Below are 15,021 nucleotides of genomic sequence, written 5' to 3'. Positions count from 1 at the left end.
GGGACCCCTCTCGTTGGCATATGGCAACCCTGTGTTGGCTTTCGAAATGCCTTGTCATGAAAGCCTTAAGGTCTCCCGACGTGGCTGATCTCACGGGCTGGGTGATCCGGGTTAGTAATGTCATGTGGGTAAAGTGTACCCCCTCTGCAGAGGTTAACTAACTGTTCGAACAGCCGTGCCCACGGTCATGGGCGGATGTGAGGTGTTTCCTATAGCGTAGATTTGTTTGCCTGTGCTTTGTAAAAAGTTGTTGTGGTTTGGGAATCGTTACCAGAATCAGTCTATGTGGCAGAGGATGACCTGAGTGGTCAAGAAACGAATCTGTGTGATTCGGGATGTCTGCGGGCATCATAGACTAGGCTTCCCGAGTGGAAGCGGATTGTTGTGCTGCTAGGCAGCTGGACTCTGGGAGTCCGAGAAAATGAAAAAGCTCTGGGAGCCGATTAATCAAGTGAAATGGCTCTCGGAGCCGAGAAGTAATGATCTGACCCGGGAGGTCGGTACAGTACCAATTGAGTTGTTGAAAAGCATCTCTTAAGTCGATTTGAGACGCAAGTCTCTTTTCGACCCAAACTTAAAAAGAAGTAAATCACTTAGTGATTTCAAAATGATTTCAAAATTAAAGATTTGCAAAACAACCTTGCCTCTCTTCCAAGCTTGCATTAAACACCTAAATTCCCGTGACTTGCTGAGTACGAAAGTACTCACCCTTGCTCTATATAAATATATATATATATATAGTTCCTCCGCCTCGAAGTGAAGATGAAGTGAAGTGAAGAATAGGGTTTCGTCCTGGTTCCCAGCCTTCGCCTGTGGTGTTGGGTGTTAGTCCGTTGGTTCCGCTGCTGCTGCTGTTGTTGGTGTTTCTCGTCCACGTCGTCGGTTGCATTCTCGGGCTGTTCTGAGTTGCAACCTAAGTTAAGGTAAATAAGTCCTCTATTTATTTTAAGGATTGCAATGATTCATATTCGTCACCGTGGGTACCAGCGCTATGTCCTGGGACTGGTACTGAGATCGCGGTTTCGTAGGAAGCGGTTCGCGCCGTTTTTCCTACGACACGCTTCTATTAGGTGCCGTTCTACGGTGGTGCCAGATTGGGGTGTGACAGAGAGGTGTAACATCCCGGCCTAGCGCTTAATAGGATTAATAGAATACTCATATTAACAAGTTGCAACTTCTTTTCCAGAAGCCGATCTCCAAAGAACTCCAGGGTTAAGCGTGCTTGGCCTGGAGCAATTTGGGATGGGTGACTGACCGGGAAATTCTTTTCCCGGGTTCGCACGAGTGAGGACAAAGTGTGTAGAAAAGACATGTGTTGGTCTGTGAGGGCAGTCTATGACCTATGAAAGCTGCCAGATGTAAGTGGGCCCGGCCTGGGAGAGGCGGGTCGTTACAAGGTCTGACTCGTAGTCGACAACAGGGTAGCCTTCCTCCTCGAATCCAATATGGATACAATCCGAGTAGTCCTTGTCGTTTACATGTAGAACTCTGGTTGTCTTTCCTTATCTAGAACTCTCTCGAGGTCAGTTTCTGTATAAGACATGGTATGTGGTGGATCGTGGTGGATCCTGCCGAGATTTAGTCAACTACTATTAGGTATGTGGTATCCATAACCCTGACAGTAGCCCCCGACTTCGATGCAAATGAACGAGTTCATATTCTCAACCGCAGACTTTGGAGGAACTGTTATCGAGCTCACGTGATCGTTCTCGGTGAGTTTAGAGATAACATTAGATTTCCTTTATCAGCCTCGTGCAGGCACCGAAAGGGTTTGTCTAAGTCAATCTCTAATGCCGACCGAGAAAGTACAGAGCATACGACTAAGTCTCCCGTCTTGCTGTAATCGAGAATTTGGATTGAACTCAAGAAATTTTATCTCGGCGGGTACACCATCTCTTCATTCCGTATTCCTTGTCGAGATCCAGCAACCGTTCTCGAACAATCGAGAAGGCGTAGAGTCTGCGACAGAGCTTTGTCAACATTGGTCGTACTCGCCTTAGTCGATCTTGGTGTAGCACTATAGAGACATGGAGTCTTCGTCAATGTCGCATAGAATTTTCCTGAAATCAATACTCAGAAAAGAATATCAAATAGAAATAGCCCCTGAGCGAACGCTCAAAGGGTGACATGTTATAATATGTATGGAAAACTGTAAATGAATTAAATTTACAGATCAATGTTTTGTATATGAGTGTCTTCTCTCTTACCGACTCCGATCAGTCAGTTTGTAGAGTCATACACTCTCCCTAGCCCCCAGCCTTGTCGTCAGAGAATCGTTCTCGGAGGATAAGGCTCTTGGACCCTTGACCTGCCTTGGTTGAACAAGCACTGATCCTAGCCCCCAGCCGTGAAGTTGGAAAGTTAATTTCCGATTACACGGCTTGGTTAATACGCACGGCGAGAACTCTTACATGACCAGGTCTTACATGGTCTTTCGTCTCTACAGGATCTGACAAGGCCTTATCGGCTCTGGGCGTCCCCAGCCGAAGATCCCTTAGGTTCCTCGGAGGCCTTGTTAAGACGGCGTAAAGGGACAATAGGATAGGTTTCAACGCTAGGTGTCATCGTGGTAAGGGATCTCTGGGTAAAACACTTGGCGATATTATGTACCTGCTATCAACTTTGTTGAAGTAGAGGTAGTAGGAGAAATCGCTACACCGCTGGTCGAGGACCAGATAGTAGTCGTAACTCGACCACTTAAAGTGGAAGTAGTGGGAGAAACGCTACATCGTTGGTCGAGGACCAGGCAGTAGTCGTAACTCGACCACTTGAAGTGGAAGTAGTGGGAGAAATGCTACATCGCTGGTCAAGGACCAGGCAGTAGTCGTGACTCGACCACTCCAAGTGAGGCGAGAGAGATCACTACGTTTTACTGGTTCGAGAACCAGGAGTAGGAGTCTCTTAATCACCTATAGGGGCGCTAAAGTTGGTTTATTACATGTGCACATCATGTGGCCAGCATGACTCACATACCCAACTTATAGCATATCCTGATGTCTGCTCGCAATCATGTCGGGTGATCAAGCCGACGACGTTCGCGAGGAATTATCCATTAACAACCTTTTCTCGAGTAGTCCAGCGATGGCCGGTGCTATGAGATAGGTCGTCGGTCTTCGTTGATAGGTTGGGTGCGATAACTCCGCATTTGTCAAGAATGTTCTCGATAATGGAGTGTACTCGACCACAACCTACTCGAGTGCTCAATTGTTCCTGAAAATTATTTTCTAGAAGGCAAGACATATAGCAGATAATATCGAGTATGTACTCAAAAACTGCGTGGATCTTCTAGCATTATCAGGATATAACGATCAGATTAAATATCAGGCATTATGTAAACCGTAAACAAGCATGATTTATACAGAAGAGAACGGAGCGAGCCCCCAGCGTTAGACTGTAGTTGACCTGACATCGAAAGCACTCGCACAATAGATATTGTATAAAAAACATGCTCTAGGTAAACATAATAAATTATTGATCTGACAATGCTATATGATCTGAATAGGTACGATAAATTGCATATAAAATATTGCGTACCTGTGTAGATATATGACGGATATATCTACGGAATTAATAGATTAATTTAAAAAACCAATCTACCAATTACCTTACTGCGTACTCATTCGATATCATGTGATCTGACATCTCTTGGTACGCCGCGGAGCTTGAGGCTTGGTCGATCTCGAGAGATCGAGTTGTTGATGACGATGATTCCGATCTCGTCGGGGGACATACTCCGGTTGGGTTAGATCTCCTATAGCCGAAGTTGTCGAGTAGTATGTTGTCGGAGAATCCATCTTCTTAAACCCATCTCGTCGAAATCCTAGATCACCAAAATCCCCCTACCTGGCACACACTGTCGATGTTTGGTGTCGCAATTCTGGTATTTGTATAGTATGGGGATCGTCGATACTAGGATATACGCGAGACTGAGGTAAAAGAGACGGAGACAGAGATTTTTATACAGGTTCGGGCCCCTGAGTTGTCAAGTAATAACCCTATATCCTGTTGGCCGAAGCCGGTATTGCTCTTATTCACCATAATCACACCAATACAATATGTGGGTAGCCTATCTAACTATTGTCGACATGTCAGTCTGAAGGTCTGACTCGTAGTCGACAACAAGGTAGCCTTCCTCCTCGAATCCGTGCCCGGCGAGATTAGAGAGCGCTTTCGTCTCTCCTGACTGTATCCGGAGACACCATAGGAAACTAGCCGTGGCTATCCCTAAAGTCGATATCCGGCGGCTTGTCTTGGCGTATGTAGGCTTGTATGTTGTCCCGTGTATTATGTTGGGTGTTGATTGAGGTCGTTGATTGTCTGTGTTGATCGCCCCATGGTGGGTGTCCCCCTGTCCTCCTAGGGGGGCTTGTATTTATACCCATAGGAGTCCCCTTGTCCAAGTAGAACTAGGGAAACCAATATGGATACAATCCGAGTAGTCCTTGTCGTTTCCATGTAGAACTTTGGTTGTCTTTCCTTATCCGGAACTCCCTCGAGGTCAGTTTCCGTATAAGACATGGTATGTGGTGGATCCTGCCGAGATTTAGTCAACTACTATTAGGTATGTGGTATCCATAACCCTGACAACAGTCATTGACATGTCGGTCCCACGGTTTTCCTAATTTTAAGTGCCACGTCAACACCACGTAAGCGCCATGTCAGCCTAAACTGCCAAAACCGTCTTAGGACCTTATTTGCACTGGTTTTGAAAGTAGAGGGACGTGTCATATCTGGTATTGCGGTTAAGGGATGAATTTCAGACTCGATGACAAATTGATGGACCTAAATTATACATTCCTATTATATCGTCGACTTCTGTCTACAGGATTTTATTGGACCTAAGCCGACTTATGCGGGGACACCAATGTTTTAAATAGCGGGCTAAGGCATTTAGCAGTTTGCTTCTTAAACAGCTATAGCTGCAGCTATAGCAGGCTAAATGGAGCTATAGCGGCTAAATTGTACATGAGAGCAAATAGCTAGAATCCTTCTCAAACATCTATAGCGGGAGATTTAAAACCCTGGGGGACACCTAACTCGCGCGTACAATAAAATAAGCGCTTAGCATTAATCACACTGGTAGCTTTATAATATAAAATAATATAAAATAAGTTGATTTTTTTCTAATTTAGGTTGAAATTTTTTAATGTGAGCTGAAAATTTTAATTTTGAAATAGGATATTTCAAATTTTTAGTTGAAAGTTTTAAATTTTAAATGTAAAGTTTTTAAATCTTGAGTTGAAAGTTTTCAAATTTTGGTTTGGATGTTTTAAATTTGACTTGAAAGTTTTAAAATTTTGAGTTCAAAGTTTTAAAATTAAGTTGAAAGTTTTCAAAGTTTGAGTTGAAAGTTTTCAAATCTTGAGTGAAAAGTTTTAGTTTTTATTAGAAAGTTTACTCAAAAATTTGAAACTTTTCAAACTTGATTCATTTTAAAATTTATAAGTATATTCATTTTTTTCAATTCATTTTGAAATTATTTACTTCTAAAGTATTATTCGTTTAAGTTACTGCTTATTATGTGCAAAGATATATACTGTTAACTTGCAAATATATGCTTAGCAGAAAGACGGACTCTGAAATAAATATTGAAATCATCAATCAGTAGCTCTCAATTAGGCATCCATGCATACATCTTTTAAGCAAGAGAAAGGACATGTATGTGGTCAGGCGGGCGGTCAAGCTTGAAGACTGACTTACACGTTGACCAAAAAAGCACGCCTAACCAACTCACCCCAATTACCAGTATAATCCTTCCCTCCCTAAAAAGAAAAAAAAAACAATTCTGTTAATTGATGTACCTCGCGGGAGTACTAATTAATTGAGCCTCTGCCTTTCAAAAGTGTAGTGATCCAGTAAACAATTCTATCCAGCCAAGGCATGCATGCAGATGAGAAATGCATGAATGATACCATCTGGTCTCGCTGTCTGGCTGTTTGATGAGCCCTAATTAACATCACATATACTATTTAATTTAAGCAACTGATGATGATGGAATGAATAACCCAGCATATAGTAGTATGTAGATATGTATAGTGGAGTACTCTAGTAGAAGATGCATATGATGGAAAAAGAACAAGGGATTTTTTTTTAAAGACGAGAACAAGGAATTGATTCAGCTAATGTAGACATATATGCATGCAGCATCTAGCTAGCCAAGTCATCCATCACATCATCAGATCGATCAGCTAACCTTACCTTAGTAGCTCTCTGGTTAATTAATTAGGCACACGTGGGGAAATGAATCTGTCGCTAAAACGGAGTAGTAGTAGTAAGTGCACAAACCAATCGGCCAAAAAAACGGGGATCGATCGATATATACTCTACATTATAGACTCCTTAAGTCCTTATTATATGATCGATTTCCCCACCTGAAGCCGGATAATCATGAAATAGTCCGCACAAATTAATTTCAGTTTCTAGAATCTGAATATACACAGATGCAGAATGTGCATGCACCTGGAATTAATCCTGTACATACGAGAAAACAAATAATATGTCACATTTTGTTCTAAAACACTGCGAGGTGGCATTTTAACGGAAAGGCAATATGCGTAATATTTTATCCGGTGTATTGATCTAGTGAGTGGTATTTTATCCAAATCACAAGAATGGAGTGACATATCATTTGTTTTCTCATATATATTATTAGGTGACGGATTCAGAAAACTTTTTAGGCCTGGGCAAACTTAATAATAGATAACTAGCACACACGATAATCCATATAATTTACCATTGATATAACACATGTGATGTAGTGAGGTTTAATTGCTTTGCTAATTTTCTTGTTAATGTGGTTTCATTAGTTTGTACATGAGTTTGATTAGCTAATTTTCAAAACAATTACATAGAGTATTGTGTACTCCCTCGATTTTACACTATAAAATATTTTAGGTTTTAAATAAATTCATATATGGATCATGTATGTGCTTCGTATATGTATCTAATTTTATATGGATGTTAGTGAATTTAGATAAGAGATAAAAAGATCAAAACATCTTATAGTATGGATCAACGTGGAACTAAGGGAGTACCTACTACTAAAGATCTTGCATAGTATTTTGATAAGATCATTGACAGTAAACTAAGGCCTCCTTTGAATCAAAGGAAAAAAAACCATAGGAATTTTAGAGCATTTTATCATATGGAAAATAATTCTATAGAGTTCTTTGAAACAAAGGATTGTTTCCTATCCTTTTTTTTTGAAATTCCTATGAAATTGATTTTACTAGAGCAATTTTAGAGGAAAATAAGCATGATTCCTCTTCTCATGTTTTCCTCTCCATATGTCTAAGATTCTTGTGTTTTTCATTTGTGCTAATCAAACAATAGGAATCCTCGTATGTTTTGTTTCGGATCTGCTCAGTTGAGTCAATCTGTGTCTCACTGTCTTGTTAGTGAGTGGGTGTGTGAGACAGAGAAAAAAAATCATTTACTGGTTAATAAATAATGAATTACTCCAATTAATTGTGCAAGTTGCATGGGGTTTGGGGAGGGGGAAGGAGCAGAGCAGTATATATAAAAGGGCAAAGCCTCCGTCCATTTATTCATACTCGATCTATTATTCGGCGGCGGCTGCCTCTGCTTGCTTGTGACTGTCGTGTCTGTGCGTGTGTGTGTACGTACATACTCCAGTATATATATGCATTGCTGCATGTCGCTTCATCCTCACCGCCGCCACGGCGACGGCGACGTCGACGGATCAGCATCAGGATCAGGATCAGCGCGCCTCACCGCCGGCCTCATCAACTTCCTCGAATCGCGTCGCGCCGGCGCCATGAGCACCACCAACAGCTCATCCTCTGTCTCTGTCCCAGCCATGGACGCCCATGGACAGGAGGAGGAGGAGGAGCCGATGCAGGTGCAGCAACAGCAGGCGTTCCGCGGGGTGCGCAAGCGGCCATGGGGCAAGTTTGCGGCGGAGATCCGCGACTCGACGCGCAACGGCGTGCGCGTGTGGCTGGGCACGTTCGACAGCGCGGAGGAGGCGGCGCTGGCCTACGACCAGGCGGCGTTCGCCATGCGCGGGTCGGCGGCGGTGCTCAACTTCCCCATGGAGCAGGTGAGGCGTTCCATGGACATGTCCCTCCTGCAGGAAGGGGCGTCGCCGGTGGTGGCGCTGAAGCGGCGGCACTCCATGCGAGCGGCAGCAGCGGGGCGGCGGCGCAAGAGCGCTGCACCTGCACCGGCGGATCAGGAAGGCGGAGGAGGGGTGATGGAGCTGGAGGACCTGGGACCTGACTACCTGGAGGAGCTGCTAGCCGCCTCTCAGCCCATCGATATCACCTGCTGCACAAGCCCAAGCCACCACTCCATCTGATCTCTACTCGTATTCCTCACACGCGCAGAGGATGCACATCCTCTGCACTACACTTGTACTAGCAGTGGTTAACATGTGGATCCGGTTCCATGCTCTGATTGTTGCTTATATTTTTCAAGGAATATAAACAAATCCGATCCTGAGTTAATTAGTGTAAATATATAGATTTTGGGTTTCAGGATTACCATTTTTATTTTTGGTGGCACCATCCAGCTTAACATTGCTCCGATTCACAAAAAGAAAAAGAAAACACTCCTACTGTACATATACATATATGGGCGAGCAAATTAAAGCGGGAAATGACGCTGTGTTTGAAATCGTCTAATCTGGGCCCTTGTTTTGGTTTGCTTTGGTCCATGGACAGATTGACGGTGCTGACGTCACGTTGCATGAAAGCGAACCGAACGCAGATGTTGACCTGGTCAAGTCCAAAGTCCAGGAGGCACGCACGTAGTGATTCACCCACGTGCGTCAATTTTTTTACTCACTCAAAAGCACCCAGCAACCTAAATAGTGCCCTACAATATAATTATATTCCCTCTACTATAGCACTACTCCTATGCAAAAAAAGAAGAAGAGAGATATTCATTTGTAAGATTATTTTCTACTCCAGCAACTTCTCTTTTTTAGATTATCCATTACCTTAAAAAAACAACTTTTACAGTAAGTAAGACAAATTTGTAAAAGATAATAGCCTCAAGATTAAAGACACGTGGCAAATAGATCATTTCCTCCGTTGGTTTGTTTGCCCAAGTGCAATGAATTGAACCAGATTGTTGACGAATGGGGAGGAGTACTGGCGATTAAAGGACGATGGATGGATCAGAGTTGGCAACTGCCTTTTAATTCATCACATGTGGCCTTGGTTTGTTGCTCCCAAAACAAAACCAAAAGAAAAAAAAAAGTCTTGTTGCCTTTGACTCGAATTAGGAGTATTAACAATTACTAGTAGTAATTGATAACAATCCTTTTGCTTCTGTAACCTTCTTTCCTTCATTCTGCGTGCCTGTTATATATGCTAATGCTATCGGTACAAGTCTAGAAGATTGAGACCGTAATACTCTTTTATCTTCTCTGGCCTCTGGGATGATGAATCCGGCAGCTCTTCCCCAACTTAACTGTCATCCAGTTCAGTTTCTTTAAAGACGACCTATCTCACTACACGTGCGGGAGTTGTTATTATCACAAAAACATACCGTCACGGACAAATTGTTTCAAATCTAACCAGGCCTTTGGAACATATATATGAATTTCAGAGGATTGTCGGAAGAATTGCAATAAATCCTGCAAAAGAATCTATAAAATTCATATAGTATTTCTTTAAAACTTATTCCTAGCTTATTAGTTTGATGAATTTCGTAAGTATGTTTGCATTAGAAATTGGTGGTCAAATTAAGATTATCTAAAATGTTGTGTTTTCTTTTGGATTGTGAACTAATCGAGTGAGTTGCATGCTGGCTGCTGTCTTCATCAAGACATGTATAAAATCGATGGAAAAGCCAGAGGTCGTGGTGCAAAACCATCGGCATGGAGTAGTTCTCAGTGTCACGTGACCAAAACAAAAAGGATCATTTCAATTTCAATAATAATAATTATAATACTCCTCCTTGATTGGTGATTGCAACCTGTCCTTGCTTACCTTGGAGACGAAGAGCATATCCGTTGAGCTTGCTTGGAATTGGATAGCCTACCATGCAATGCGTACCGCTCCTGCTTCCTTGCTGCCGTAACTTCTAAGAAGCATCCAATTGAACACGTGCACGCTAGTTGCACCCTTTTTTAAAACATTTTTAAAAGAAGAAAAAAAAGTGGACTAGTAGTATAAATAATTTCTAGGAAATACAGTATATGGTACACAGCACTAGCATTCAGTTTGACCTGTACCTAGATCACTAGATGGAGGAGCTGTAGTATCAGATTCATATGCGACAAGGCATGATATGCAGTGAAAAGTGGAAACGAGAAGTTTGAGCCTCATCAGTTGGCCTAATAAGCCAAGGAAAAACCAAAATTTGATTTATTTTTTAAACTTGATTTTTTTAAGTTGATTTTAAAATATTTTTAATGTATTTTATTTTAGCGTTAACTTTTAAATCGTTACGAACAAATATATAAAAAACTTACTAATAAATTAAATTTTTATTCCCTTATAAACTGATGAGGCTTATTAGGGAATATGGGCAACCGATGAGGCTTAGTCGGTTCCATCCATTCCTTGCCAACAAATATATACTGTACTATATACTTGTGTGCAGCGATATGTGTGCGGTGCAGTGTGTAGCATGAGCGTTACTAAGTGGTACTCATCCATTGACAATCCCAACATAGTACATTCCATCCGCGAGCAATGCTGCAATCGTGGAATCCACATCCACACATGCTGCTTTCTTGGAGCCGTCCTATTACGACTTCCCTCACACTGCACCAGCACTGCCACTACACTCCTATACTAGTAGTAGTTCTATGCATCTACTAGACGACGACGACTACTACTATCGAAGTGGAGTAGTATCAATGTATCTCCTCCGGAAAAAAAAAAGAAGAGGGTTTTGCTGCCATTTCTTTGGGCTCTTCTCCCCTGATCCCCTCCCCCTCCCCCGGAGAATCTTCTGATTTAGTACTATAATTACGTGCATTACAGTAACAAAAAGTGAATCCCTTGGGCTTGGCTTTGCCACTAGTATGCTTTACTACAGCAGCGGCAGTAGTACTAGTATGACAATCGCTTCCTGGAAGGGACCTCATTGTCGCCCGCCACAGCAAAGCAATTTCGTGCCAGGGTCACAGAGAGATGCATGCTTGCTGGCTGCCAACATGAAACTTCCCCTTTGCATGCTTGCTTCCTTCACAAAAAATCACAATCACATTGCTTTCGTCTTGTGATAGCACATGCTACTCTCATCTTTCTTCTTTTATAAGGGGAACCTCCGAAAAGGGCAGGAAGTTCCTGTAATTTCACTAATAAGAAGAAAATACTTGATTCAGTTTATAAGAAAAACCGATCTCAAAAACTTTACAACAGCACAATTAATTAAATAAAACCGGCCAAAACCCTGACATTATCAAATTGAGCTAACCACGCAGACCCAGACCCACTGACAAAGACCAGCGGTCCAATAAGGGAAAACTCCTAAGATGAAGCCTTCGAGAAGGACACACCGACAGAATGGCGAGATCGCCCGATCCAAACGGATATAAGGTTTTCACCCAGAGAGATCCCTTTAGGTGGTGGAGAAGGTAAAAGATGCCCAAGGATGTCGTTGCTAGCGTCGGCAAGCCGCAAAGGCTTTCGCCTCAGAGTCCCATCCAACCACCGCGTCCACGAAGAAAGCCACTTAATGCCACTTGCACACCGAAAACCACCACCTGTACAACACGGCCACTGAGGCACTGGTGCTCACCGATCCGTTGAAAGCATCCGTCCGTAGCCCCGGTCGCCTTCCACCACCACACCACACCATGGAGCTCCACAGAGAGAAGTGGGCTAAACGAAGAGCGGCCATAGCTCGGCAGAGCTTGCCAAGACGACCTACGTCACCACCTTGCATGTCCCACGCGGAGCTCCACGTCAAGCCGCGTAGCTAGATTGTCGGATCCGCCGGACGACCACCAGTTGGACAGTCTAGCCTGCTAGAAAACCTGGACCTGGATCTAGATCTTGAGAAAAAACGGAAGGGGAAACAGAGAGGGAAGGAGGAAGGGGAAGGAAAGACAGATGAAGGATGAGAGGCGCCGCCGCCGCAGGTGGCGAGCCGAGAAAAATAGGGTCAGGAGAAAAATGAGAAAAGGAAGAAGGGAAGGAGGAAAGGGAAAGGATAAGGGACGAAGGGAGAAGGAGGCGGGGGGTGGGGGGGAGCCTACTACTCGGCGTTGGTCACCTCCCGTGAGTCGTCCTCTATTCCTCTTGTCTTTCTTCAATTGTTATTATTGTCATAAATCAGGAGAACATAGGATTATGTAGGGATTATTATGTACCAGCCCGGCCGGGCAGATGGAACCGTCTGTCGAATTCAGTAAAACAAAGTTCCAGGAAGCAGATATAATTCATCATGGTTAATACTTTGATTGGTTGCAATAAACTGGATGGAGTTACATGCTAATAATTTAAAACCGCAAGCAATACTAGTACTTGTTTGCCTCGGCTTTGGCGGCCTTCCAAGGGCAAACACATTCAATTTGGTCCTGCAAGGCCCTCATGCTCTCCGCGATTGCAATGCAAGTGCAATTTCAGAAATATACTACTACTTACAAGCAATACTACTCAGGAATGACTCACCAGATATTTACTCAGGCCATCTTTTCGGAGCTGATTGCTCTCCTCCCTCACTAACATTCATTCGCTTCAATCCCCTCAGTGCCACTGCAACAAGCTAATGAGGCACACATTAGATTGCGCAACAAGTGAACACAGAAACTATTATGCATCAATCAAAAATACAATTCTATGTGACTTCACCAGAAAATATAATGACTGATTGTTCAAGGAACTCTGGGAAACAGTTCCACATAAATGTTTCTTACTCCAAACCATTTCAGGTTAATTTCTTCCAAAAAGGAATTGGTCTACAGCATTCAACCTATTGTGCCTAGTGGTTAGAGATTATCCTCCCAGTGACAATTAACAGCACGTCAAGGATGTGCTACTGGAAAAAAAAGCATGACACTGTACATGATCTGGATGCATCATCGCATTGTTTCGCCATGCCACAAGAATTGTAGTACTAATCCATAAAGGGATTGAAATAGTGAGCACTCACCCTACTGGGAGGTTCATTTTGTAGTCTGGGACTTCTCCGAGGCTCTGCATTCTGGTTTTGCAAATAGGACTGACCACTTTGGAGAAGAGACGATGGACTCTGGTTTTGCAAAAGCGATACCCTCCTGTTCGAGACATCAGCCGACAGATTCTGGTGCGGCAAATAGGACAGATTGTGATTTTGCAAATTGGGTAGATTGTTCTGGACAAAGGATGGCATGGTCTGGTTCTTCAAATAGGGTGGATTGGTCAGGGCAAGAGATGGTAGATTCTGGTTTTGCAAAACGGGTGATCTGTCGTGGACAATTGATGGCCCTGAAGTGTTATCTGCATGGTTTTCCCTAGAAAATCTTTGTCGAGTTTCTTCGGTTGGAGTACTAGTAATAGCAGTATTGTTGCGTGAATACTGAGTGGCGGCAGCTCGAGCTCCGGCTATGGCGGCAGTGACACTGGGAGATTTGTCTAGTGCGGCGGACCTTGAGGAGTGAAGTTGAAGAGATCCAGGGTTGAGAGAGAGGGGATTGGTGGGGTCAGGGAGTGGGAAATTGACAGGCAGTGGACCTTGAACAGGTGAAAGACCCCTGACTGCTCCCTCATAGATCTGTGACATGACAGAAAGAAGATGAACAGATTCATTAGAAGGACAAGTGAGAAAATTAAGCAGCAGCTGCATTGTTTATGCACTGTGATCTCTCTTATGTTATTTAGAAGAGAAGAGAGGACACACCCGTCTCTCTAAATTGTAAACACCCTGGTAACCACGCATGTCGAATGGAACCACCAGTTTCTGCATTGCATTGCATAATTCGCATTGCAGCAAAAAAAAAGAATAATACAATTAAGCAAATTTAGAATGAAAAGAAGTGCAGCGTGAAATACTAGTGAGTTGAGGTGACCTGTGGGTTTTCACAAAGCCAGCAGAAGTCGGTCAATGCTTCGAGCCTGACCTGCAGGTAGTGAAGAAGATGATTGGAATTGGGAAGGTGCAGGTAGTAGTAATAGAGTAGGGTTGAGTAGATACAGATTGGGGCACATGTTCCCAGGAAGCAAGCTCTTGAGAGGTGACACAGCCTACCACCTCGACGCATCCTATTGAGTAGTAGTAGGAGTATGAGAATTGAACTCCTAGCATGGTAGTTGCAGTTAGTAGTAGAGAGTAGCGTCGTACCGAGGAGGCGGGAGACAGGGTAGTGGTGCGGGAAGGTGATGTTGGTGATTCCGTCGAGGGCGTAAATCTCCCTGTAGAACTCCTCCATGGCCTTGATGGTGTCCGCCTCGGGGACCTTGGAAGCCGCGTGGATCCAAAGCCGCCCTGCTTTCAATTCAATTCATCAATCTTAATCTTATTAATCTTGGATTGGAGGAGGAAGGAAGGAAAGAAAGGGATAGATAGCTACCGGTGAGGGGCGATGGCCATGAGCGGCCCTCGACGCGCTTGATTCCGTGGACGAGCAGCGACGCCCACGGCTGGTGCATCGTCAGGCAAGGGTTCCGGAGCCTTCCCCCGCCGCCGCCGCGCATGCCGCCGCCGCCGTGCTTCCAATCCAATCGGAATCGGAATCGGAATCGGGATTGCCGTCGAATCGCTCCTACTCCTACCTACTCTTTTTTTTTTTTTGAACTTTACTCCTACCTACTCTTGGTCGAGGGGAAGAAGGATCATCTCATCTGTCTGCTCTTGTCTTGGGCCAACTGTGTACTGCTATTTGTTAGTTGGGCCAAATTAAGGCTTTGTTTGGGCCCAACATATATTATATAGACTGTGAGCGTCTGATTTTTTTTGATAGATAGTACTCCTAGATGGTTTCTTCACTCTTAATTAACAACTGGAACTACTCGTTTCTTATACAAAGTGAGTCTAACTTAACTGGCTAGATTACTTGTGGTGGAACTATCCCACCAAGTTTAAATTCTAGATTTAATACGAGTGCTCACGATTACGTCT

At 43.6% G+C, this 15,021-nt stretch overlaps 2 protein-coding genes and 1 long non-coding RNA gene across 10 annotated transcripts; 2 read left to right on the top strand and 1 right to left on the bottom strand.

Annotated features, from left to right (window-relative positions):
• The first annotated feature begins 7,467 nt into the window (after positions 1–7,467).
• On the top strand, positions 7,468–8,513 carry LOC4334864 (ethylene-response factor C3). Its single transcript, XM_015773893.3, has one exon. It carries the CDS (start codon positions 7,643–7,645, stop codon positions 8,318–8,320), a length of 678 nt encoding a protein of 225 aa, XP_015629379.1. The 5' UTR covers positions 7,468–7,642; the 3' UTR covers positions 8,321–8,513.
• Positions 8,514–10,609: 2,096 nt separating this feature from the next.
• On the bottom strand, positions 10,610–14,707 carry LOC9270211 (uncharacterized). Of its 8 annotated transcripts, none has more exons than XR_010739967.1 (8): positions 14,474–14,707; positions 14,245–14,391; positions 14,098–14,165; positions 13,973–14,023; positions 13,804–13,863; positions 13,078–13,677; positions 12,597–12,680; positions 10,610–11,278 (listed from the first exon to the last, which is right to left on the bottom strand). XR_010739967.1 is itself a non-coding variant. In XM_066308453.1 (8 exons), exons 1-7 carry the CDS (start codon positions 14,595–14,597, stop codon positions 12,604–12,606), a joined length of 1,137 nt encoding a protein of 378 aa, XP_066164550.1. In that variant the 5' UTR covers positions 14,598–14,707; the 3' UTR covers positions 10,610–11,278; positions 12,597–12,603. The 8 variants fall into 8 exon arrangements, 4 of the variants coding, with proteins under 4 accessions (XP_066164550.1, XP_066164551.1, XP_015630513.1 ...); XR_010739968.1 differs by having other exon boundaries at positions 10,610–11,267; XR_003241381.2 differs by having other exon boundaries at positions 14,245–14,388.
• On the top strand, positions 11,996–13,868 carry LOC136355628 (uncharacterized). Its single transcript, XR_010739970.1, has 2 exons — positions 11,996–12,203; positions 12,857–13,868. It is a non-coding gene; the product is annotated as an uncharacterized lncRNA (long non-coding RNA).
• Positions 14,708–15,021: the final 314 nt, after the last annotated feature.

This window comes from Oryza sativa, chromosome 3 (assembly GCF_034140825.1).
Source record: "Oryza sativa Japonica Group chromosome 3, ASM3414082v1".
NCBI lineage: Eukaryota > Viridiplantae > Streptophyta > Magnoliopsida > Poales > Poaceae > Oryza > Oryza sativa.
This window is presented reverse-complemented; position numbering and strand designations above follow the sequence as displayed.

Bases quoted from the DNA above. Each gene is read 5' to 3' on its own strand.
- LOC4334864 (XM_015773893.3), top strand. From the start codon at position 7,643: ATGCATTGCTGCATGTCGCTTCATCCTCACCGCCGCCACGGCGACGGC.
- LOC9270211 (XM_066308453.1), bottom strand. From the start codon at position 14,597: ATGCGCGGCGGCGGCGGGGGAAGGCTCCGGAACCCTTGCCTGACGATG. The intron at 13,864-13,972 runs GTCACCTCAACT...AATGCAATGCAG, and splicing joins GGCTTTGTGAAAACCCACAG to AAACTGGTGGTTCCATTCGA. The intron at 13,678-13,803 runs GTGTGTCCTCTC...GTCATGTCACAG, and splicing joins TTTACAATTTAGAGAGACGG to ATCTATGAGGGAGCAGTCAG.